General features: G+C 39.3%; 1 protein-coding gene across 1 annotated transcript; it reads left to right on the top strand.

The window, feature by feature from the left end:
- Nucleotides 1-5,745: 5,745 nt before the first annotated feature.
- ZNF260 (zinc finger protein 260) lies at nt 5,746-11,816 on the top strand. Its single transcript, XM_037013852.2, has one exon. The coding sequence runs from the start codon at nt 6,214-6,216 to the stop codon at nt 7,441-7,443; it is 1,230 nt and encodes a 409-aa protein (XP_036869747.2). The 5' UTR covers nt 5,746-6,213; the 3' UTR covers nt 7,444-11,816.
- Nucleotides 11,817-23,375: the final 11,559 nt, after the last annotated feature.

The raw sequence follows: 23,375 nt of genomic DNA, 5'->3' as shown, positions 1-23,375 counted from the left end.
ATAGCTTTCCCCTTTCTGGAATCTCATATGAATGTAGTTATACAGGGCATAATCTTTTGCATTGAATTTCTTTGACTTAATTTTATGTTTTTGAGATTAATTCATGTTGCTGTTAATATTTCACTCCTTTTTATTGCTGATTAATTTTACATAGTATGTACATAATTTGTCTTTTCAACAGTTGATGGCCATTTGGATTATTTCCATTTTGGAGCTAATATTAATAATGCTATTATGAATACTCACATGCTAGTCTTTGTGTGAACATACATACTCATTTTTGTTGAGTAAATGCCTAAGAAGGATGGTTGGAAAGAATAGTAAGTATATATTTAACTTTATATAATACTCTCAAATTTCCAAAGTACCTGTATTATATATTCCAACTGAATATGTATGTTCAAATTGCTTCACACTCTCACACTTGGATTGACAGTCCTTTAACTTTAGCCATTTTAATGGGTGTATAGTGTCTCTCAATAGGTTTTGTTTTTTTGCCTTCCATGTAGAATTTATTTTTACTATATTTTATTGAAATATAGTTGATAATATAATATTATATTGGTTTCAACTATACAACATAGTGATTCAACAGTTATCTGCATTATTTTTTTTTACGGTATCATTGATATACACTCTTATGAAGGTTTCACATGAAAAACATCACCCATATTATCGAGTCCCCCCATACCCCATTGCATTCACTGTCCATCAGTGTAGAAAGATGCCACAGAGTCACTAGTTGTCTTCTCTGTGCTACAGCAGTTATCTACATTATTAAATACCCCAACTAGTGTAGTTACTGTGCATTGAAAGATGTTACAGAATTATTGACTACAGTCTCTATGGTGTACTTTTAATCCTGTTACTAATTTATATTATGATTGAGATTTTGTGCCTCTTTACCCCTTCACCTATTTCACTCACCCCGAACCCCTCCTGTGGTAACCACCAGTCACTTCTCAGTGTCCATGAGTCTATTTCTGTTTTGTTAGTTTTGTTTTTAGATTCTGAATATAAATGAAATCATGGTATTTGCCTTTTTCTGCCTGGCTTATTTCACTTATCATAATACCCTCTAGAGCCATCCATGTTGTTACAAATGGCAAGATTTCTTTCTTTTTTATGGCTGAATAATACTCCATTATATATAGGTACAACATCTTTATCCATGTATTGAAAGACACTTGGGTTGGTTCTACCTCTTGGCTATTTTAAATAATATGACAACATATGAGTGCATTTATCTTTTAGAATCAGTGGTTTTGGAAGGGTTTTTTGTGGGGGGGTAAATTCCCAAAAGTGGAATTGCTGGATCATATGGTATTTCTAGGTTTTTGAGAAACTTCTATATGCTTTCTATAGTATGGAATTTACTGCTTTACATAGCATGGAACCAATTTACAGTTCTACCAACACTGTAGGAGGGTTCCCTTTTCTCCACATCCTTGCCAGCCCTCATTATTTCTTGTCTTTTGGATAGTAGCCATTCTGACTACTGTGTGGTGGTATCTCATTGTGGTTTTGATTTGCATTTCCCTGATGACTAGTGATGTAGAGCATCTTTTCATGTGTCTGTTGGCCATCTATATGTCTTCTGTGGGAAAATGTCTATTCAGGTCATCTGCCCATTTATTTGAGTAATTTATTTTTTTGGGTATTGAGTCATATGAATTCTTTACATATTTTGGATATTAGCTCCTTATCAGATATGTCATTTGCAAATATATTCTCTCATGCGCTAGGTTGCCTTTTCATTTAGTTGTCATTTCCTTTGTTGTACAGAAGCTTAAAAAGCTAAAAGTTTGATGTAGACATACTTAGTTATTTTTTCTTTTGTTTCTCCCCACCAGGGAGACATATCCAGAAAAAAATTAGTTGTGTTGCTGTTCAAGAGATTCCTGCCTGTGTTATTCTAAGAGTTTTATGATTTCATGTCTTATATTTAGCTCTTTAATCCATTTTGAGTTTACTTTACTTTTTTTAAGGTGTTAGGCAGTGATTCAGTTTTGTTCTTTTGCCTGTAGCTGTGCAGTTTTCCTAACCCCATTTATTGAAGAGACTGTCTTTTCCCTGTTATATATTCTTGTCTCCTTTGTCATATATTAATTGACTATGTGCATGGGTTTATTTCTGGGCTCTCTATTCTTATACATTGATCTATGGGTCTATTACTGGCTCAATACCATACTTTTTTAATGACTAGCTTTGTAGTATAGCTTGAAGTCAGGGAGCATGATACTCCCACCTTTGTTCTTATTTCTCAAGATTTCTTTGGCTATTCAGGGTCTGTTGTGATTGTATATACATTTTAAGATTATTTGTTCTAGTTCCAAGAAAAATGCCATTGGTATTTTGATGGGAATTGCGTTGAATCTGTAAATTGCTTTGGGCAGGGTGGCCATTTTGACAGTATTAGTCCTTCCTGTCCATGAGCATGGGAGAGCATTCTATTTATTTGTGTCTTCTTCAGTTTCTTTCATTAGTGCCTTGAACAGAGTACAGGTCTTTCACCTCCTTGGTTAGGTTTATTCCTAGGTTTTTATTCCTTTTGATGCATTTATAAATGGAACTGTTTTCCTCATTTCTCTTATGTCCTGCTAGTTCATTACTAGTATGTAGAAATGCAACAGATGTCTGTTTATTGATTTTGTATCCTGCAACTTTACCAAATCCATTTATTGCTCTGATAGTTTTTTTGTGGAGTCTTTGGGGGGTCTCTATATAGTATAATGTCATCTGCAAGTAGTGACATTTTACTTCTTCCTTACCAGTTTGGATACCTTTTGTTTTTCTTGTCTGACTGCTGTGGCTAGGACTTTCAGTACTATGTTGAATAAAAGTGGAGAGCATGGGCATCCTTGTCTTGTTCCTGGTCTTAGTGGAAAAGTTTAAAGATTTTCACCATTGAGTATGATGTTGACTGTGGGTTGTCTGTATGGCATTTATGTTGAGATATGTTCCCTCTACATCCATTTTGTTGAGAGTTTTTATCATGAATGGTGTTGAATTTTGTCAAATGCTTTTTTATCATCTATTGAGGTTCTTATCCTTTTGTTAATGTGGCGTATCACATTGATTAATTTATAAATATTGTACCATCCTTGCATACCTGGAATAAATCCCACTTGGTCATGATGAGTGATCCTTTTGATGTATTTTTGAGTCAGGTTTGCTAATATTTTATTGAGGATTTTCTCATTGGGGCTTTAATAGGCATTTTTTCTGAATACTAATTAAGAATTTTTTAATGTACGTATTGGCCATTCATATATCTTATTTTGTGAAGTGTCTATTCTAGTTCTTTGCCCATTTTAAAATAGATTATTATCTTTTTATGACTGTTTCAGGAGTTCTATATATTTTGGATACAAGCCCTTTATTAGTTTCTCCCAATCTTTGTCTTTACTGTTTTGTTTTCTTAACTGTATTTTTCAAAGGGCATCAGTGTTTAATTTTGATGAAGCCTACTTTACAATTTTTTCTTTATGTTAATTTTAATGCTTATATTGAGGTTTATTTATTTTGAGTGAATTTTTGCTTATGACATGTGGTAAAAGTTGAGTTTTTTTTCTAATTATGGAAATTACAGCGTTGATATGAGTGACCATATATTATTGAGTCAGTTCTTGCAATGATTTATAAGAAAATGAGGATACAATATTTGAGAGGGATAGATCAGGATAATGTTGAAGGATTCCAGCTAGTAGACAAAATAATTATAAAAGAAAGTATTTAGAGAGAGGCCAAGAAAAGGACTCTTAACAAGAGAAGAGCTTGGGTGTCAATATATCAGGCATAATGAAAGAAAAAAATTAATGAAAGCTGAAATTGATGGCAATAACAGTTTCTGTATCCAGAAATGACAGTGTCAATAATCAAAACACTGCAGTAAATCAGATTTGGAAGTAAAAATGGCTGCTTTCTATTTCTTTCTTTTTTTTTTTTTTTTATTAAATGTATCTGTACTTTGCTGTTAGCCCATGTGAAACTCAATTACAATTAGATAAAAAGAGCACTATCTGTAGTTATATGGTTATAGATTGGTTGAAGTTAAAAGGCCAAGTCTTCAAGGACATCTCTGTAGGTATAAGGAATAGGGGCTTTTAAAAGTCAAACAGGATTACAATGAAGCTGTGCTTTCTCTGTCTTCCTCACTCACAGTTCCTACTCCACATAGGCAGCCATTTCTAACTCACTTAACTGTGTCTATAGGTGTTTATTCCCACATGTTATATAGCTGTTTTGCCTATTTTTTATTTATTTTTAAACATCATGCTAATATGAAAGATAGGGTTCAGATAATTTCCTGTGTTCATTTTTTTCTTCATACTTTCTCTGGAACTCCTTTAGTGTATATATTGAACCTCCTGGGTTCCTCAACTAATCCACTCATTTTCCAATCATTACTCTCTATTCCTTTCTCTCTTCCATTCTTCCTTTTTTTATTCTAGATTTCCTGGAATTTCCCCCCCTAATCTATTGAATTTTTAAGGTTGCATCATATTATTTCCAAAAGCACTTCTTTATTAGAATCCTGTTAATATGTCATTGCTATATAATTTCTTAGCTTTCTGTGATGCTAGCTTTAGTATTGAATGAGTGTATTCTGTTTGTTTTTTCCTGTTTTCATTTATTTTTTATGTTAGGGCTTTTCATCAAACTTTTGTGATCTTTAGCTCTTACATTAGTATTTAACATTGAAATATCAGAAAGACTATTATAATATCTGTGTGCATGGGTGGGGCTTGTAAAACTGGCCTTCACTGTACAACATTCAGTCATATCTACATGTTTCTTTTATATGACTTCAAATGTCAGTATCTGTAGGTTATTCCCATGATCTTCAAATTTTTCAGAAAAAACCCTTCCATTGTTTGACACTGGCAACCACCAGCATTCCTGGAGTCCAGCAGTAAAAATGGGTTGGGATCCTATTATGCATATATGCTTTTACTCCTCCCCTTCTTTTCAGTATGTTACTCTCATCCACTTTGCCTGTCATCACTAAATTTGGTGGCTTTCAGTTATACTTTGGATAGTAAATTTCTCTTTCCTTCCATTTAGAAGCATTGAATGCATCATTTGCTCCTTTTGTAATCATTCTATAACCCCCCACCTTCCACTCTCAGGCAATCTCTCCAATTAGAGAACCTTTCAGTTGACAGCTGTGTCATAAATTACTTTGTTTTTCCTGGTGGCATCCTCATCTTTTTTATGTAAGCCACTTATTTCTACAGCTAATTTACTATCCTTTATTTGCTTTGAAGATTTCTTAATACTTTTCATCCTTTGGTGTCTCCCCAATATGCTCTTCATCCCCTTACTGTCATTTTGATGGAGTCTCATATGTAAGCATCCTTAATCCTTATATTCATTTTTTATTTTTATTTCTTTGTCCTTTTATATTGTTTGTTACCTGTTCTTTGTTTTCCCTTATTTTACTGATTTATGAAAGTATACAGGGTTACATTTAAATGCAATTTAAGCTACATGCACCCATGAATGTTATTTGTACTTGAACTTTCTTGATACTGGTAGACTAGGTTTGAAATAGTCTGTTTTACAGTAGCACATTTCTGAACTTTTATTTAAAATAGTGGATAATTTCACAGGTGGTACTGATTGGAATTAATGGTGAAAATAGCTATTTTATTAGACATTCACTACATGTCAGGCACCAGATATTTCACAGTTATTAACTCTTGTCATGATGACTTTTTTTATACTCCCTTTTATAGAAAAGGCCTGGACAAATTTATAAATAGATAAAGATACACCATGAAAGAGTTCTGAATTAAGTGTCATCCTTCTCCATGAAAATACAGCTAAGGAAAACTCAGAAAAGCTGGGCAATGGAAAAGTATTTTTTCTGAGCACAGACATTGATTCTTTAAGACTACACCCCAGTGCATGGAACTCAGTTTAAAAGAGTTTGGAACATAATTTATACTTAAATATGAGAGAAGCTGTCTAGGAAAGAACCATTGTGAATGCAATGGGAATGCTGTTTCATCCCAGTTTGTAATCGTCTAATCTCAGAATAACCAGTGTGAAAAATCTTTCACCATAAATTCAACTTCAGTAGATAACCTGAGAATTAATATTGGAGAGAAACCATATGAATTTAGTGAATGTGGAAAAGCCTTCGTCTGTGTCACATGTCAAGAAATACTAAGAATTTCTTATTAGAGAAAATATCTGTGCATAAGAATGTTGGAAAGCCTTCAGCCTGAAACAGATCTCCTTCAGCATGATCAAATTCTTACTAGAGAGAAATCTTATGAATGTAATGAATGTGGAAAAACCTTTAGTCTGAAAGAAAATCTCATAGAGCATAGGAAAATGCATACTGGAGAGAAATCACATAAATGCACTGAATGTGGTAAAGTATTCTCTAGAGTCTCATCCCTTACTCTACATTTGAGAAGTCATACAGGAAAGAAACCATATAAATGTAATAAATGTGGAAGAGCCTTCAGCCAGAAGGTTAACTTTCTTTCTCATCAGAAACAGCATACTGGAGAGAAACCTTATGAATGTGGAAAAGTTTCTATTCAGATGCCAAGCCTCATTAAACACCAGAGAAACCATACTGGGAACAAACCCTATGCGTGTAAGGAATGTGGGAAAGCCTTCAATGGCAAGTCATATCTCACTGAGCATGAGAAAATTCATACAGGAGAGAAACCATTTGAATGTAATCAATGTGGAAGAGCCTTTAGTCAAAAGCAATACCTCATTAAACATCAGAATATCCATAGTGGGAAGAAACCCTTTAAATGTAATGAGTGTGGGAAAGCATTTAGCCAGAAGGAAAACCTCATTATCCATCAAAGAATACATACTGGAGAGAAACCTTATGAATGTAAAGGGTGTGGGAAAGCTTTCATTCAGAAGTCAAGCCTCATTAGACACCAGAGAAGTCATACAGGAGAGAAACCCTATATATGTAAGGAGTGTGGAAAAGCCTTTAGTGGAAAATCGAATCTCACTGAGCATGAGAAAATTCATATTGGAGAGAAACCTTATAAATGTAATGAATGTGGAACAATCTTCAGGCAGAAGCAATACCTCATTAAACATCACAATATTCATACAGGGGAGAAGCCCTATGAATGTAATAAATGTGGGAAAGCCTTCTCTAGAATCACATCACTTATTGTACATGTGAGAATTCATACAGGTGATAAACCTTACGAATGTAAAATATGTGGGAAAGCCTTCTGTCAAAGCTCATCTCTTACTGTTCATATGAGAAGCCATACAGGTGAGAAGCCCTATGGTTGTAATGAATGTGGAAAAGCCTTCTCTCAGTTCTCAACTCTTGCTCTACATATGAGAATCCACACTGGAGAAAAACCTTATCGGTGTAGTGAATGTGGGAAAGCTTTTAGCCAGAAGTCTCATCATATTAGACACCAGAGAATTCATACTCATTAAAGCTCTATGAATGTCTTGGAATCAGAGAAACCTCCAACAGAATTCATAGTTACTAATATATGAGACAATTCGTTTGAAAGTGAAGTGACATGAATGTGGAAAGTCCTTCAGCAACAACTCAAAACTTAAAATACTGAGAATTTTAATGAGTCATAGTATGAAAACCTGAACCTCCACAACAAACATTAATGCTGTATTTTGAGGAGTGATATCATTGAAGTGTCCATGAATCCAGTCATGGACACTAATCAACGTGGTTCTGGAAGGCCTATCTGATGCATTAAGACAAAGATATGAGAGGTATAAATATTTGAAATTAAGAGACAAAATTGTCATTTTCTGTTACATGTTTTGCTACATACATTATCATCAAAATTATTTGCTCTTGATGCAGTCATAGAAAAGAGATTGTGACAAATACTATATCCAGAAATGTGTGCATGTCTTTATGGGGAATTGATAAATTGATAGAGGTGGTATCACAAGTTGGAAGGGAAATCATGAGTGACTGAAAAAATGGTCTTAGGGTAATTGATTCTTCATATGGAAAAATACGAGATCTTTGCTATCATCAGACATTAAAGTATTATGAAATCTAAAAGTGCTGACTAGAATTTAAAAAGCAATACTTAGTAATATGAAAATTTTGTAAGAGAATGTTGTTAAAACCTTGGCTAGGAAAGAATATCTAAAATAGATTCCAGAGTACCCACTCCTGAGTATATTATACATGTACCCAAGAAACTGATTCATGTACTTCTATTCATTGCAGCAAGAATTAAGTTAACAAAATTTGGAAATAAATGTCTCTTGCTTGTGAAATGGATGAATGAAAGCACATTTTCTAGCAGTTCGTATATTTTATCTGTATTAATGGAAAGATCTGAAAAATTATGTAAAAAATGAAGTGATTAATATAATCATACCTGTGAGTTGGAATTAATACTAACCAACACTAGTATTAAGCATTTGTATGGGTGAACATTTTTATGTAAAATTCTGAAGAATGGATTGAATACACATTCAGTTCCCGAAAATGGTTGCCTCTAGAAAGAAAGGTGATAGAAAGGAAATGGGACCAAGCATGGCAGTTAAAGGATACTTCACTTTTATATCTAAATGCTAACTCTTATTAAAAATAAAGATTCCAAGTAAACGCAAGAAAAAATTAGTTAATTCTGGGCTTTGTAATATGTATGTTTATTCTGTTTGTTCTTTTTAAACTTCTGGAAATTGTAAAAGAGGAACAGGAAAGCTGTATATGGTGTACATTTTATAATATATTCATTCCCAGTTAGATGCTAATATTTTATAGAAAATACTTCTGAAATAATATCTTTAAAATATGAAATTTTTCATTAGGATGTTAGCTTAAGTCAATTATTTAAATTCTATCATATCACTAATCTGTATAATCAGAAGTTACAGCATGATTTTGCAACAGATGTATTAGATCATGTACATTTAAGGTTCATATCATTTGATAATACTTGCCAACTTGGTAGGACTGAGTTTCACTTAAAATATTTATCAAAAATTTTAATTGTCCACATAACCAGTGTTGGCATTAGAAATGTGACATTTTTTAAATGAGGAAACCATGTTACTCTTAAATTTTTTTCTCTATTCTGCCAGACACAATCCAGCCAGCCTCCAAGCCCCCTTGTTTGTTTTCTCAGAGAAAATAGTGCTGAGAAGAAGCTTAGACCTAAACAGTATTTTTTTATTTGAAGCAAATTTTTTGAGGATTTTTGTTTACTTGATTCCTTTCCACAACAAATTGACATATAGAAAGTTGTTAGTGCTCTTTTTGAATAGTGATAAAAATGAGTATGCAACATTTAACACCTTAGGCTGATTTCAAATATATCAATTTCAAGCTCACAGTAATGAAATGCTAATATAACTATAGCACTACACTGCTTGTTTGCATTTTTGAAGGTTAGTTTTAGGATTCTATATGCCATGGGTTGTTTTCATGGGTATCTGAAGTAATGTATCTAAATAACATGCATATCTTTTTACATGAGTTTAAATTATCCTATGTTTTCTATTATTCCTCAATTAAACATTCTCTCATTTTCCTTAACTGTTCTGCTGTTGTACTTACACAGCTTTAAAGTCATCAGAGCAACTAGGAGCTCTAATTCAGACCAAGCTAGGAGGATTACTTTTTGGTGCCTATAGTTGACCATTGCCAAGGCCCAGGAACAGGAATTATGATTCTCAGATAGACTAGGATGAGCAACTGCTGCATATTATTCTGTGATACTGTGTACTATAATTTTATTTAGCCATCTCTTGATTCATCTTGCCACCAGACAGCACTACAGTAAACACCCTTATAAGTGACTCTTACATTTGAGGCATTTTTATTTCTGGAGAATAGATTACAGGCAAGAGATTGGCAGATAAAAGGATATGTGCTATTTTTAAACTTTAATAGATGCTATCAGTCATTTTGTAAAAAAACTCTATTCCTGAAATAGATGGCATTATACTACTTAAATTCATGTGTGTCTGATGACTATAAACCTCATCCATTCCTGGATTTACTTTATTGTAAATTTTCATAATCAGCCCATTTGTCTATAGTATTATTTATCTCTGTCAAGTTTGAAGACCTCTTCATATGTTAGACATTAGGAAATTGTCTATATAATAAATGATTTTTTCATGAAGATTTTTAAAATTTCTATATAATCAAACATTAATTTTTTCAAAGCTTATAAATTGGTTACAGAGATATTTTAATCTCTAGATCATATGTTATTTCTTAGGATTTCTTGCAAGTTGTTTTCTTTCAGCATGTAAATGTATATACTGAAATTTATATTTCTAAAATTTAATTTTTGTCATGTGAAATGAAAATTCATTTTCTTCCAGATGGGTTTCTGGTTGTACAGCATAATTTGTTTAATCTATCTGTTCAGGAGCAAATCACACATCTCTGACACCAATCTAAATGTCCACGAGCAGAAATCACAGATTTGAACTGGCAGTCAAAAAAACAACAGAGTGGGCTTTAACCCAGGATTGGGTTTCTTACTAGCTTTGTCCTGTCAAGAAAGTGTCTTCACAACATGTTCATCAGTCTTGCTACTGCCCAAGCAAGCACAGCTCCTGGGGTCTAAGCACTACACAGAGGAGAAAAAGAATGTGTGTGGTTTACCTCAGCACCTAGGAACATCAACATTCTCATCCAGGATATTTCACAGTAATCCACTGCATCTGTATCTGCATGGTGTGCCAACATCACATGGGAGCACACACAGTTGTAAAACTGATACCCACTTCAACACAGGGAAGCTGCTCAAGGTTTCCCAAGACTTGATGCATTAGTCACATAGTCTGTCAGTGTCTACATGCCAATTTACAGCGCAGGTTCCCATCTAGGTACAGGCTGCAAATGAATTTACGGTGGTATTCAAGAAAACTTGTAGAAAGGCAAATCTAAAGTCTACGGTCAACTTTGCAGACATGGGTCAGTGAGAATGGCCTGTTCTTAATTCTTTACTGATGCCATCCTTTTCCTATTCAAGTAAAACTTCTGTTGTATAATCCTTTAAGCATATGATCTTTTCTTCACCTGAAACTGCCTTGTATTTTTTATTTATACCAAGATCTATTTCTGTATTCTCTTGTTTCACTAAACTATTTTTCTATTCCCATACTAATAACATTAATTGATAACATTTATTTAACATGAGCCCTCTTGTATTTTGATACTGCATAATAGAGCAAGTTTTCCTTGCTGTTTTTCCATTTTATTGGCTATTCTGCTAACTTTCTTTTTATCAAATGAGGAAAATTTTCTCAATTACAAAAATCCTTTAGTATTCTAATTGAAATTGCATTAAATATATACATTTATTTTGAGAGTAATACATTTATATTAGCTCTGCCCCCAGACCTAGTATACATTTGCATTTGTTGAGATTGTAATTCATGTCATTCATCAGGAGCATTCTGAACAAGATATTTGAAACCCATCCCTGCTTTATACTGTTATATTCAAAGAGGGTTTGTTACTTGGGTGAATAAGAAAAATCCCAGTTAAGGACTGAATGTATCCCCTCAAAATGTAGATGTTGAAGTCCTAATCCCCAGTGTGATGGTATTTGGAGGTGGGCCTTAGGGAGGTATTTAGTTTTAGACTGTGTCATGAGGATGGGACACCCATGATAGGAATAGTGCCCTTAGAAGAAGAGAAAGCTGTCTCCAGGTGTATGCACTTAGGAAAGGCCATGTGAGCACACAATGAAAGAAGCTGTCTGCAATGAAGGAATTGGGCCTTCACCAGGAGTTGACAGTGGTCTGATCTTTGATTTCCCAGCTTCTCGAAATTTAAGAAATAAATGCCTATTAAACTACTTGGTCTATGGTATTTTGTTAAAAGTAGCCCAAACTAAAACCCTTTCTTGTTTAATTTAACTCCATTCAATTACATATGGGGTAATGTACTCATACTAATATATAAATAAGACAAGGGTACTTTTCATTAGAGTGCAATTGTCTTGCCAATGGGTTTCAGCCCTGGGCAAGTTCACTGTGACCAAAGAAATTGACAGCAGAACGTTCTTGGGGTGAAAGGGTTATACCCAACTTTATTTCCAGGTGGTAGGTCAGTCACTGAAATCCCATTCACTCAGAGCGAGTCTGCATGCAGCAAGCCAGTCTCTTCCTCTGGGTCCCTCTGCACAGCTATCCTCTAAGCCTCTGCACAGTCATCCCATGCAGCCATCCTCTGGGCCTCTGTCCTTGGTGCTGCCACCACTCCAGCCTCTGCTCTGCTCTCCTGCAGCCTTGGAAACCATGCCACCGTGTCGTGCCCAGAGGACTGGGTAGAGCTCTTTATATAGAGTCAACAGCCATGTATTGCCCACAGGTGTGCAGTGAGCTAGTCAACCAGGGCCAGGTGAGAATCCTGGCCACAGGAACTCTCATTTTATCCACAGTAATCCAAACCCCATTACCAAGCTCTAATTTTGGAGAATTTATAAAACTTCTCTAAGCCCCAATTTCTTCACTTTAAGAAAAATATGTGAGAACTATGTAGTTCTTGGGAATGATATCACCAAAATGTTGAACTAGGAAGAACTAAGCTGTTGTTTCCCCCCACAGAAACTACAAACAAAATATCCAAGCTTTCTGCACCAACTTTGTGGTGCCCCTGGAACACAGTAAAAGGTTTACAGAAACATGACCAGTCAAGAAAAAGCCATTTTCAAATGTTTTGTGGCATTTTTACTCTTGCCCCACTCTCCCAGCATGGAAGTGATCTTAGTCTGAGTAAGCAGCACCCATTTTCCCTGTCGATCTGGAGGGAATAGAGCAGACCATGTTTGCAAAGTATGTACATCTGTTCTAACCTGCCTTGAGGATGCAAGAAGGACTGATGTAACTCATCTGTTTCTAATTACTCGGAATGCAGGTGGGAAAAGCACCAGGCACTGCTTAAATTTCTAATGTGCACTAGAAACCTACGGATACCTAAAGAAAGATTATGGCTGGAAACAAAATAGATAATCTATGGCCTAGAGGAGAAGCTGGGTTAAGACTTTGGGAAATTAGGTGTGGATAAAATGAGAGTTCTTGTGGCCAGGATTCTCACCTGGCCCTGGTTGACTAGCTCACTGATCACCTGTGGGCAATACATTGACTCTATAAAAAGAGCTCCGCCCCAGCGCTCTGGGCGCTACACGGTTGCAAGGCTGCAGGAGAGCAGAGCAGAGGCTGGAGTGGTGGCAGCACTGAGGACAGAGGTCCAGAGGACAGCTGTATGGGACGCCTGTGCAGAGAGGCCCAGAGAATGGCTGTGTGGGATGACTGCACAGAGAGGTCCAGAGGTTGGCTGTGTGGGGCAGCTGTGCAGGCAGAGGGGCCCAGAAGCAGAGACTGGCTTGCTGCATGCAGACTTGCTCTGAGTGAATGGGATTCTAGTGACTGACCTGCCACCTGGAAATAAAGTTGAATAGAACCTTTTCACCCCAAGAACGCTTTGCTGTCAATTTCTTTGGTCACACTGAATCCATAGCAAGTTTGCCCAGAGCTGAAACCCACTGGCAAGACAATTGGTGAGACTCAGCAGGGTTCATGTTGACCAAGGAAAAAGACAGGCTGCCCTCATGGGAGGGGTGCTTCAGTGGGCTGCCCCTGTGAATGGGAAGACAGTGGATCGTCCCCCAATAGGTATGTGGTCTGAGGTGGCTTGCCTCCTAGAGGACTGGGCCCCATCCCAGGACTGGAGGCAAGTGGAGGTGACACCTGAGGCGGTAGGAGTGGCCCTTGGTATAGCAAGCAGATCCTTTGAGAAGCAGAGTGCCTGGGAGGCAGTGGGGGCTGTGGGTTGGCTGCTTCTCACAGTATTAAAAAAGTCTACAGAGGAGACCCAAGAAATGGTGGCACGAGAACGCGAGCTGCAAACCTCTGGATTCCCTGAGGAAGGATATGGCCTGGATGCAGCAGGAGGAGGCAGCACGAGAGCGCTGGCAGCAAGGTGCCATTGGAGACAAGATGGCAGCGCTGCCAGGTGTTCTGAAGGAGGAAGAGGCCACCAAGGAAAAGGACAAACTCCTGAGGGAAGCACAGGTGGAGGTGGCATGAGAACGTCAGTTGCGAAGCATTGAGGTGAAGGTAAGAGACCTTCTGAAGACTGAGCTGGCATTGTTGTGAGGCACAGTAGTAGAAGAGGCACTTGGGGGAGGGGAGAGAAATGTGCCATCAGCCCCAGAAATGGAGGAGCTGGGGAAGGATGAAGGGGTGATGCCAGAGGCACTGTTGCTTCCTGTATTAAAAGCATGCCCAGTGGTTGTAAAGATAATAAAGACCCAGCAGCTGAAAGTTCCCTAAGGAGAGCAGCAGCCCGCTCCCCAGGTCGTGGAGCACGCTATGGTCCGCCCCTATACTCAGGCTGAGCCGGTGGCTGTGGGACTTAGGGGTGGATGGAATTGTTCTGTCAGGATCAGAGATGGGAAAGCTGTCTTCCCTGACAGTGCAGCCTGCCTTGAGGCAGTGATTACAGAATGCCAGGTGACATGTACAGTAGCTGAAGCAACAAGAACTTGGAAAGAAATAAGACCTATTACAAGAATTTCAGGGGACCCATGAAGGTTACAAGGACCCAGATGTGGGTTAATTTGGTATGGGCAGGAGCAGATGGAAGGAAATTAGACCAGAAGCCAAATAGGATCTTACTGGAGCTATGGCAACAACTGAAACCAGAGCAGCAGTTCCAGCCATTAAGACTAAAAAGGCAGAGGTCAGAGACAGAGCCATGAGTCTGGCCTGTGTGTCTGCGAGACTTTTTGCTGGAGAGGCTGGAGAACAATGTTGGAGCTTCCTTGCACAGGGACCATTGCAGAGGACTGAGGGCACATAGATTGAGAGAGAATCCTGGAGGGGTGGAGTGTGGATAAAATGAGAGTTCCTGTGGCCAGGATTCTCACCTGGCCCTGGTTGACTAGCTCACTGCACACCTGTGGGCAATACATGGCTGACTCTATATAAAGAGCTCCGCCCAGTACTCTGGGCATGACAGTGCAGCACTGCAAGGCTGCAGGAGAGCAGAGCAGAGGCTGGAGTGGTGACAGCGCCGAGGACAGAGGCCCAGAGGAAGGCTGCATGGGACGACTGTGCCGTACAACTGCGCAGAGGCCCAGAGGATGGCTGTGTGGGACGGCTGTGCAGGCAGAGGGGCCCAGAAGCAGAAACTGGCTTGCTGCACACAGACTCGCTCTGAGTGAACGGGACTCTAGTGACTGACCTGCCGCCTGAAAATGTTGAAAATAAAGAAAATAAAGTTCTTTCACCCCAAGAACATTTTGCTGTCAATTTCTTTGGTCACATTGAATCCATAGCAAACTTGCCCGGGGCTGAAACCCATTGGCAAGACATGAGGACATTCAAAAGTGGGTCTATATATAGGAGACTTTAGAAAGACATACACATATCACACAAGATGCTAAGTAAAAGACTTGAGAAGACAGATTTCACTTTGGGATGATCCCAAGGCTCAGAGCAATCCTCACTTAAGTAGTCAAGAGGTAGAGCCAATCTGAAATATATGTGTATGTGTGTGTGTGTGCATGTGTACACGCACATGCTTTGTTTCAACTTCTGGAACTCAATAAAATTTAGAGTTAGCCCCTACGTGCATCTTTGGGGCTGAAAAATGGGTTCCAGTTCAAGATAGTGATATAGGAAGCCTGAATCACCACCTCCCATGGATGAACTGAGTCTACAGCTACATGTGGAAAAATTGCCTCAAAAACACCTAAAGGCTAACTGAATGGTAATACGCATTGGGCAAATGAGAAGAACCACACAGAAGCAGGCAAGAGAGTGTGGATAAGATGAAGGTTCCTGTGGCCAGGAGTCTCACCTGGCCCTGCCCACACAATGCATCGTTATTGACTCTATAATAAAGAGCCCTGCCCAGTGCTCTGGGTGACATGGTGACACAGTAGCAAGGCTGCAAAAGAGTAGAGCAGAGGCTGGAGTGGTAGCAGTGCCAAGGACAGAGACTGAGACAGCTGTGCAGGCAGAGAGACCCAGAGGCATAGTCTGGTTTGCTGCATGCAGTCTCTCTCTGAATGGACGAGACTCTACTGATTGACCTGCCACTGTGGAAATAAAGTTCAGTATAAACACTTTAACCCCAAGAATGTTCTACTATCATTTCTGTAGTCACGTTGAATCCATAGTGAACTTGCCTGGAGCTGAAAGCCATTGGCAAGACAGACAGTCTAGGACAAACTCCTAAACCCTGCCTCTAGCACACACAGACCCACATGGAGAAAACTCAAATTCCAGTGCACCTCCCTTGGGAATGAATGGTTTGGACCCCATGTCAGGAAACTCATAATTTGTAGGACCTGTACCTGAGACACAAGCTGCCAAAACATCTAACTTTGAAAAACAACTGGCCTTGTACCCCAAGACCCACAAGATTGTAGCAATCTAGGAGGCAACTCTTAAAGGGGCCGCTCAGACTTATCCATTCTAGGTTCCACTCAGAAACAGCTGACTGTGCTCAGATTTAAGGGGGCTCACCTGCTTAAGAGTGTCAGCCTGAGTGGCAGGCATCTAATTTAATATACATCTAGAAGCCCACTGGGTCATTCTCCAGCAATGGTCTAAAGAAAATGAAAGTTCCTGTGGCCAAGATTCTCATCCGCTCACTCACTACACATGTGTGAGCAATATGTTATTACTGACTCTATATAAAGAGCTCCACCCTGTGCGCTGGGCTGCATGGCTGCAGGAAAGCAGTGGCTAGAGTGGTGGCAGCACCTAGGACAGAGTCAGAGTTAGTCGCGGGGGTGGAGAGGCCCAGAGGCAGAGACTGGCTTACTGCATGCAGACTTGTTCTGCGGTGGACAGGATTCTAGCGCTTGACTGGCCACTGTGGGAATAAAGTTATATATAAACCCTTTCCCCCTCAAAGAATGTTTCATTGTCATTTCTTGGTCTCAATCCAGAGTGAATTTGCCTTGGGGCAGTCCCCTCAGGTGAGACAAAGGGGCTTTTATGTGCATCTTGTGCCCCAGTCTTCGCAGCTACTGTACATACCTCTTGACTGCTTAGCTCTAGAAGTCAGAAGAGCTTGCATTTCTGGACTGTAATAATCAGTGTCACCCAGAAAAAATCTCAAACCCCTATCTGGCAGCCCAATTATTGCAGCTACTGATGGGATACCTCTACATCACCCTGCTCTGGTAGCCAGTGGTAACTCTACACTCATTGGTAACACTGGACTGTCACCAATGGAGAAAGAGTTCTAAACAGCTACCATGCCCTGGACACAGCAACAGGCAACACAACCAGGAGCTCAGTTTTTCTATGAAGGAGGCCTATTAGCTAATCATCTTGACTGTGGCCCAAGGGGCAGGTTTCTGATTAAATATGCACCTAGGGGCTAACTCTAATCCTCTTCAAAGACCTCAGAGGGTGGGCATAACCTTTGCATTCTCTCTGCCACACTGCAGAGCACTAGTATATCCTGGAGTCTGTTATACACTTCTGGTGCCCTGGTTTATATGTCTGGTGCCCTGGTTTTTGTGCCTGCCACCCAGCAGATGCCCTGCGATGGCCTGACTCTCATGGCCAGGGGAACTTGCATTTCTGAGGACTATGGCAATCAGAGAGGCAGGTCTTGGCAGGTTGCCACCCCAAAGCACTGCACAAATAGGCTGAGGTACACCACCCAAGTTTTTCTCTGAAGGGGGCCTCTTTCTCTTTCCTTATCCAGGAGCTATAGCCAGAAAGATAGGCTTCAGGTTTGGCATACATCTAGTGGATATGGAGCTATGCTCCAAGAATGTAGGTTGTGGACCCTGTCCTGGTGCTTTCCCTCTGTCTTCAGCTCACTGGTATCTCCCAGAGAAGAGCTTATAAACTTCTCTGGAGCCACAGTTTCCCAACTGCTGCTGAGGGAATACTGCCAGATAGCCTAGCCAGTGGGGCTTCAATTTGCATGCTCACAGGACTTTATATGTTTCATACTTATACAACCTGATGTCTGAGGGTCTGGCTTCCAAAGAGGATAAATTCAAGATCCTCCCCATAGGAATGCTGACAGAGTTAGTCCCTCAGCTACTGGGGACTATTAAATACTTAATAGGCTTCTTGAACAAGCACAAAGGTTTGAGAGACAAGGTTCACCTCCTATACGAGGCCACTCCTTCAAGACTAGGAGAGGTAGTTTTTTCATCCACTATATAAAAACCAACAAAGAGAATGAAGCAAAATGAAGAAACAGGAAGATGTTCCAAATGAAAGAACAAAAACCTCAGGCAGAGAAAACCTTAATAAACTGAAGAAAAGTAACTTTACCTAATAAAGAGTTCAAAGTAATAGTCTTAAAGATTTTCACCAAAATGGAGAGAAGAATGAATGAACACAGAACTTCAACAGAGATGGAAATTTAATAAAGTACCAAATAGAAATCACAGCTGAAAAATATAATATCTGAGAAAAACATGAGTTTAATAGCAGACTAGATGGGGCAGAAGAAAGGATCAGTCAACTCAAAGACAAGGCATAGAACTCACCCAGTTAGAGAAAAAAAAAAATGGGAAAAAATGAAGATAAGGGGCTTATGGGATAACATGAAAGGGACTAATGTTTGCATTAAAATGGGGTCCCAGAAGAAGAAGAGTGAGAGAAAGGGATGGAAATCTTGTTTGAAGAAATAATGGCTGAAAACTTCCCTACCATGGAGAAGGAAACAGACATTCAGACATAGGAAGCCCAGCGAGTTAAAAAGATGAACCCGAAGAGACCCACAGCAAGACACATTCTAATTAAGGAGTCAAAAGTTAAAGACAGAATATTAAAAGCATCAATAGATAAACAACTTGTTATATACAAGTGAACTACCATTAAGACTACAAAGAGATTTTTCAGAAGAAATCTTGCAGTCCAGAAGGGAGTGGCATGATGCATTCAAAGTGTTGAAAAAAAAAATACTGGAATACCTGGCAATGTTGTTCTTCAGAATTGAAGGAGGGATAAAGAATTTTCCAGACAAGAAAGTTAAAGGAGTTCATCACCAATAAGACTGGCCTTTCAAGAAATGTTAAATGACTTATTAAACTGAAAAGAGAGGATGCTAATTATTTTTTTCGATATATAAATTTTATTTCTACATGGTAGCAATTAACAATCCTAACATGAAATTAAGATAACAATTTAATTCACAATAGCATCAAAAAAGAATAAAATAGAATAAATTTAACAAAAGAACAATAAGACTTGTACACTGACAACTATAGAACACTGCTGACATATTAAATGGAGGGACATTCCATGTATATGGATGAGAAGACTCACTATTGTCAAGATGTCGACTCTCCCCAATTGGTCTAGAGGATGCTAATTATTAACAAGGAAACATGAAAGGGTAAATTTCACTGGAAAGGTAAAAAGATAGTAAAGATTGTGGATTAATCATTTATACAGCTAGTATGAAGGTTAAAAGACAAGAGTAGTAAAAATCTACAATTAAAATTAAGGAATACCAAAAAAATGTAAAATGTGACATAAAAACAAATTATGGAGTAGGGGGAGTAAAAATGTTGAGCTTTAGAATGGAATCAAACTTAAATTGTCAACCTGTCTGAGCAAGAGCAATACCATCTTGTCAAAGCCATCAAGTTGACCGATGAATAACCCTTGCATTCCTTTCTTTGACATGCAATTAAGTATTCTTATAATATCCAGACTGAAACAACACATTGCTGCCTGGGGCAGGACTCCTTGCTCTATTCCAGTGATAATATTCAGAAGTCAGCACTGAGCATACAAGTGACTGCCCTGCAAGCAGACCCTTCCTCCTTGCCTCTAGGAGTTAGCCTCCCTAAATACAAAGCAGTGCAGAGAGATCTATGTGTCTTGTAGATGCCCAGGGCAATATTCTGCAGGTAAGATCCCCTTAATAAACCTCTACTGAATTCAAACTGAAATTAATCAGTTTATTCCTTTACTTTCACAGCCCGTTTGGATTTCAGAGATTGGTTTGCTCTCCCAAGTGGAACACAACCTAAAGTAGACTGTTGTAGAATATAAATTGCTATATCTAAGCCTCATGGTAACCACAAATCAAACAACTGTAGTAACTACATAAAAGAAAGAGACAAAGGAATCTAAGTATACCAAGAAAATCATCAAATCACAAGGGAGGAGAACAAGAGAGGAACTCCTCCTTGGAAGTAAAGGAATTTTAGTGAAGAATGCATCTTCCCCACTTACCTATTTTTCAAGAAGAGGGGTTTTACCTAAACACTTCTAACTGCTTGCCCTACCTCTTAATTTCTCTCCTGGAGAGATGGAACAAAATTGCTGATTAGACAATTTATTGCCTCTCAGCTTCAAATTAGCCCTGACCTGTGAAAACAGATCTTTCTTTTTAACCATTTTTCTTTTACCAGATTGCATGCTGTTAAGTTTTGACATTATAGGTTGCTGGAGAGACATCACAGGAAGAAGTTCTCCTTGCTTCTGGTAGGGCACCTTCTCAGGTCCCTGAAAGTAAGCTATCTTCTCCCCTGCTTGGCCCCACAGATTTCTCCAGTACAAAGTACCTTTGAGTAACAGCTTTTTCTAGCGATTTGGCCGTCATGTTTTCTCCATTCTTTACTCAGAGGCATCATAGCAGACATCATGTATCTGTGCCCCAGCCAGGCCTCCACTCCCTGCCCCGTCTCCATAGCCCTACACATGCACACTGGGGGCCCCATGCAGCCAGCCAGCCAGCAAGCCAGTATCTGGCCTTTTGTCTCACAGAGATATCTGGAGCTGTCCTAACCTAAGCCCTTCATGATGTGTCCTAGGTTCCTGCAGAAGGAAGCCTCTATGGCTCCAGATTCTAGCAGTATCTACAGTGGTGTCCCAATTCCCTCTACATGCCTACTATTAGCCTCATCTCCTACTACCTAGTAAGTGTGAATCATATCTATCCTGGGCAACCCAGCAAAGTTCTTTGCCATCCAGTGGTCTTTGATAAGGTATGAACCCGTTACCCCCAACTTCTGAGTTTGTTCCTTTGTCCTCTGCCTCAGCCCTAGAGACCTTTGAGTCCCTTTCTATCAGTAATATTACTATCATTGATTAATAATTCTTTAAACTTCCCCTGTTTAAATCACTGTGTAGTTTCTTCTTTTTCTGTTGGACCCAGATTGAAACAGAGTTTGGAAGAAGACCTGGGCATAAGCTGCCCTGGCCATACTTCTTTTCTCTTCTGCTGGGGAATCTGCCTGTCTGCATATGCCATTCATTCCCCAATGCTCTAGGCCATGCCATGAGATTGAGGATTAAGAGTCTGTTCTGTCACTGTCATGATTCACTGGTGACATCCACTTGTCACTATAATTCACTGCTGTCATGATTCAGTGGTGTCATAATTCACTGATGGTTATCCTCCAATTTGCCTTTATCTATAATAAAGGTATTATTTGGCCTCCATGTGCCTTATCTCTTTGTCTTACATCTCAGATAACTCATGGGACAAAGTTGGGTGAAAAATATTTGGACTCTTCAAAAACCACAGCACTTAATATCATTTGGACACATCACATAAAAATATTTTAGACTATCCTATGCTTTTATCATCTTGCCTTGTAGTAGTTTCCTTCAATAGCTTTTGGAAAGAGAAAAAAAACCCAGACTTACCACAACATGATCTGTAAGGATGAATGAGAAAACCCCATACTCACTTTCTAGATCAGGGGACTGAATACTTGGACCTAAGATGGTTCAAACCATGGAGAAAAGGTTTCTCTTAGGCAGTAGAAGGTATGTTGGGTCTGTGTAATCAACTTCCAAATAACCAGGAGATGCGTGGATGCAAAAGCAAGAGCGTTTATTGGGTAGCCAGCATGCTGGGGTCTCGCACGCGCAGGTGGAGACCCCAAAGTACAAGTTTATTCTTATTTTATACTAGAGCGGGCCGTGTGCAAAGCGGGCCATGTGCAGAGCAGGCTGTGTGCAAAATGGGCCGTGTGCAGAGCAGGCCGAGCGCAGACACGGGCCATGTGCAGAGCAGGCCATGCATAGAGCGGGTGTGACCTGTTTCTCACAAAACGAAGTCATTAAAAAAATGGAGTAGCTTATGCCCAGACTCTTTAGTCAGGACTCTTCATCTCCCCCCCTTGAGTTTTGTTCTATTTCAAATCTTTGAAGTAATGGAATAGGGTCTTCCTTATTCGAGGGCCTGTACTGAGATCTAAGGACCATGAGTTGGACGGTGGAGATCCGTTTCTGTACAAATTTGAGGAGGGCATTGATAAGGCAGGGGCCACATGTAAGAACCAGTATCAGAAGTAAGAGGGGGCCTGCTACTCCTGATAATAAAGTTGTTAGCCAAGGGAACCAACTGAAAAGGCTTTCATACCAGTTTTGGGTGGCTGCTCTATTTCTCTGCCGGTTTTGAATTCTAGTTTTTAGTTCAGTCAAAGAATTTTGAATAACACCTGAGTGATTGGTATAGAAGCAACACTGTTCTCCTAAGGCTACACATAGTCCTCCTTGTTGCAAGAACAGTAAGTCAAGTCCTCTTCTATTTTGTAGTACAACCTCTGCTAGGGAGGACAAAGACTCTTCTAGCCGGGCTGGAGTAAGTTCTACTGTTTGGAAATCGTGGTCGATAGCATCACTGAGGGCTTTGTAATTTTTATCTTGGAGGAATAGAGATACTATGCCTGTACCAGCACTGGCCGGCCCAGCCCCCAAAATGGCAGAGACTACTATGGTGGAAATAATTTCTCATTTTTGCCTGCTTAGACTCCTTTGACTTAGGGAATAGCTATCAATTATTTCTTCTTCACCGTGCACTACTATCCGGGGGATGAGTTGCATGAGAATGCAGACATCATCATGAGTTCTAAGGGTGTCAGCATGGATACAAACAGTTATTCCTGTTTTACAGGCCCACCAAGTGTTGGGAGGGGCTACTAGGTATGATTGGATCTTGGACTTAACATTTAGGGTCTGGCTACATAAGTGAGGGTAAGGAGGCAGTCAGTTGGTGGCAACTCAAAGTTCTTGCCCTGTGAGGGCCTGTAAGGTAACTCTAGGAGCACTCTCAAAATTCCCTTGGGACCACCGGCATTTGGAGGAGTCAGTCTCAGTAGAGAAATTGGTAACTAGAGCAATGCTATCATAGAAAGGGGGTCTACAGTCTAGGCAAAGTCAGCAGGATTGGGTTACTTCTGGTTTGGAGATATTTAATACCTGATAAGTGGCCTCTACTAGATGGAAGAGACTGGGTCTGGTTAGGGATGGGGAGAAGGTTAAGTGGCATAGCTTTGAATCTGACCTTGGATCTGTCCTAGGCGAAGGGTAGGTAAGCCCTGCAGTAGATTTCTGAAGTTCCTCAGGGAGTGGAGGAGGAGGCACTGAGTTCAGTCCCCAAATGACTGGTGGTTTATTTA

This window comes from Manis javanica, chromosome 17 (assembly GCF_040802235.1).
Source record: "Manis javanica isolate MJ-LG chromosome 17, MJ_LKY, whole genome shotgun sequence".
NCBI classification, from domain to species: Eukaryota; Metazoa; Chordata; class Mammalia; order Pholidota; family Manidae; genus Manis; species Manis javanica.
This window is presented reverse-complemented; position numbering and strand designations above follow the sequence as displayed.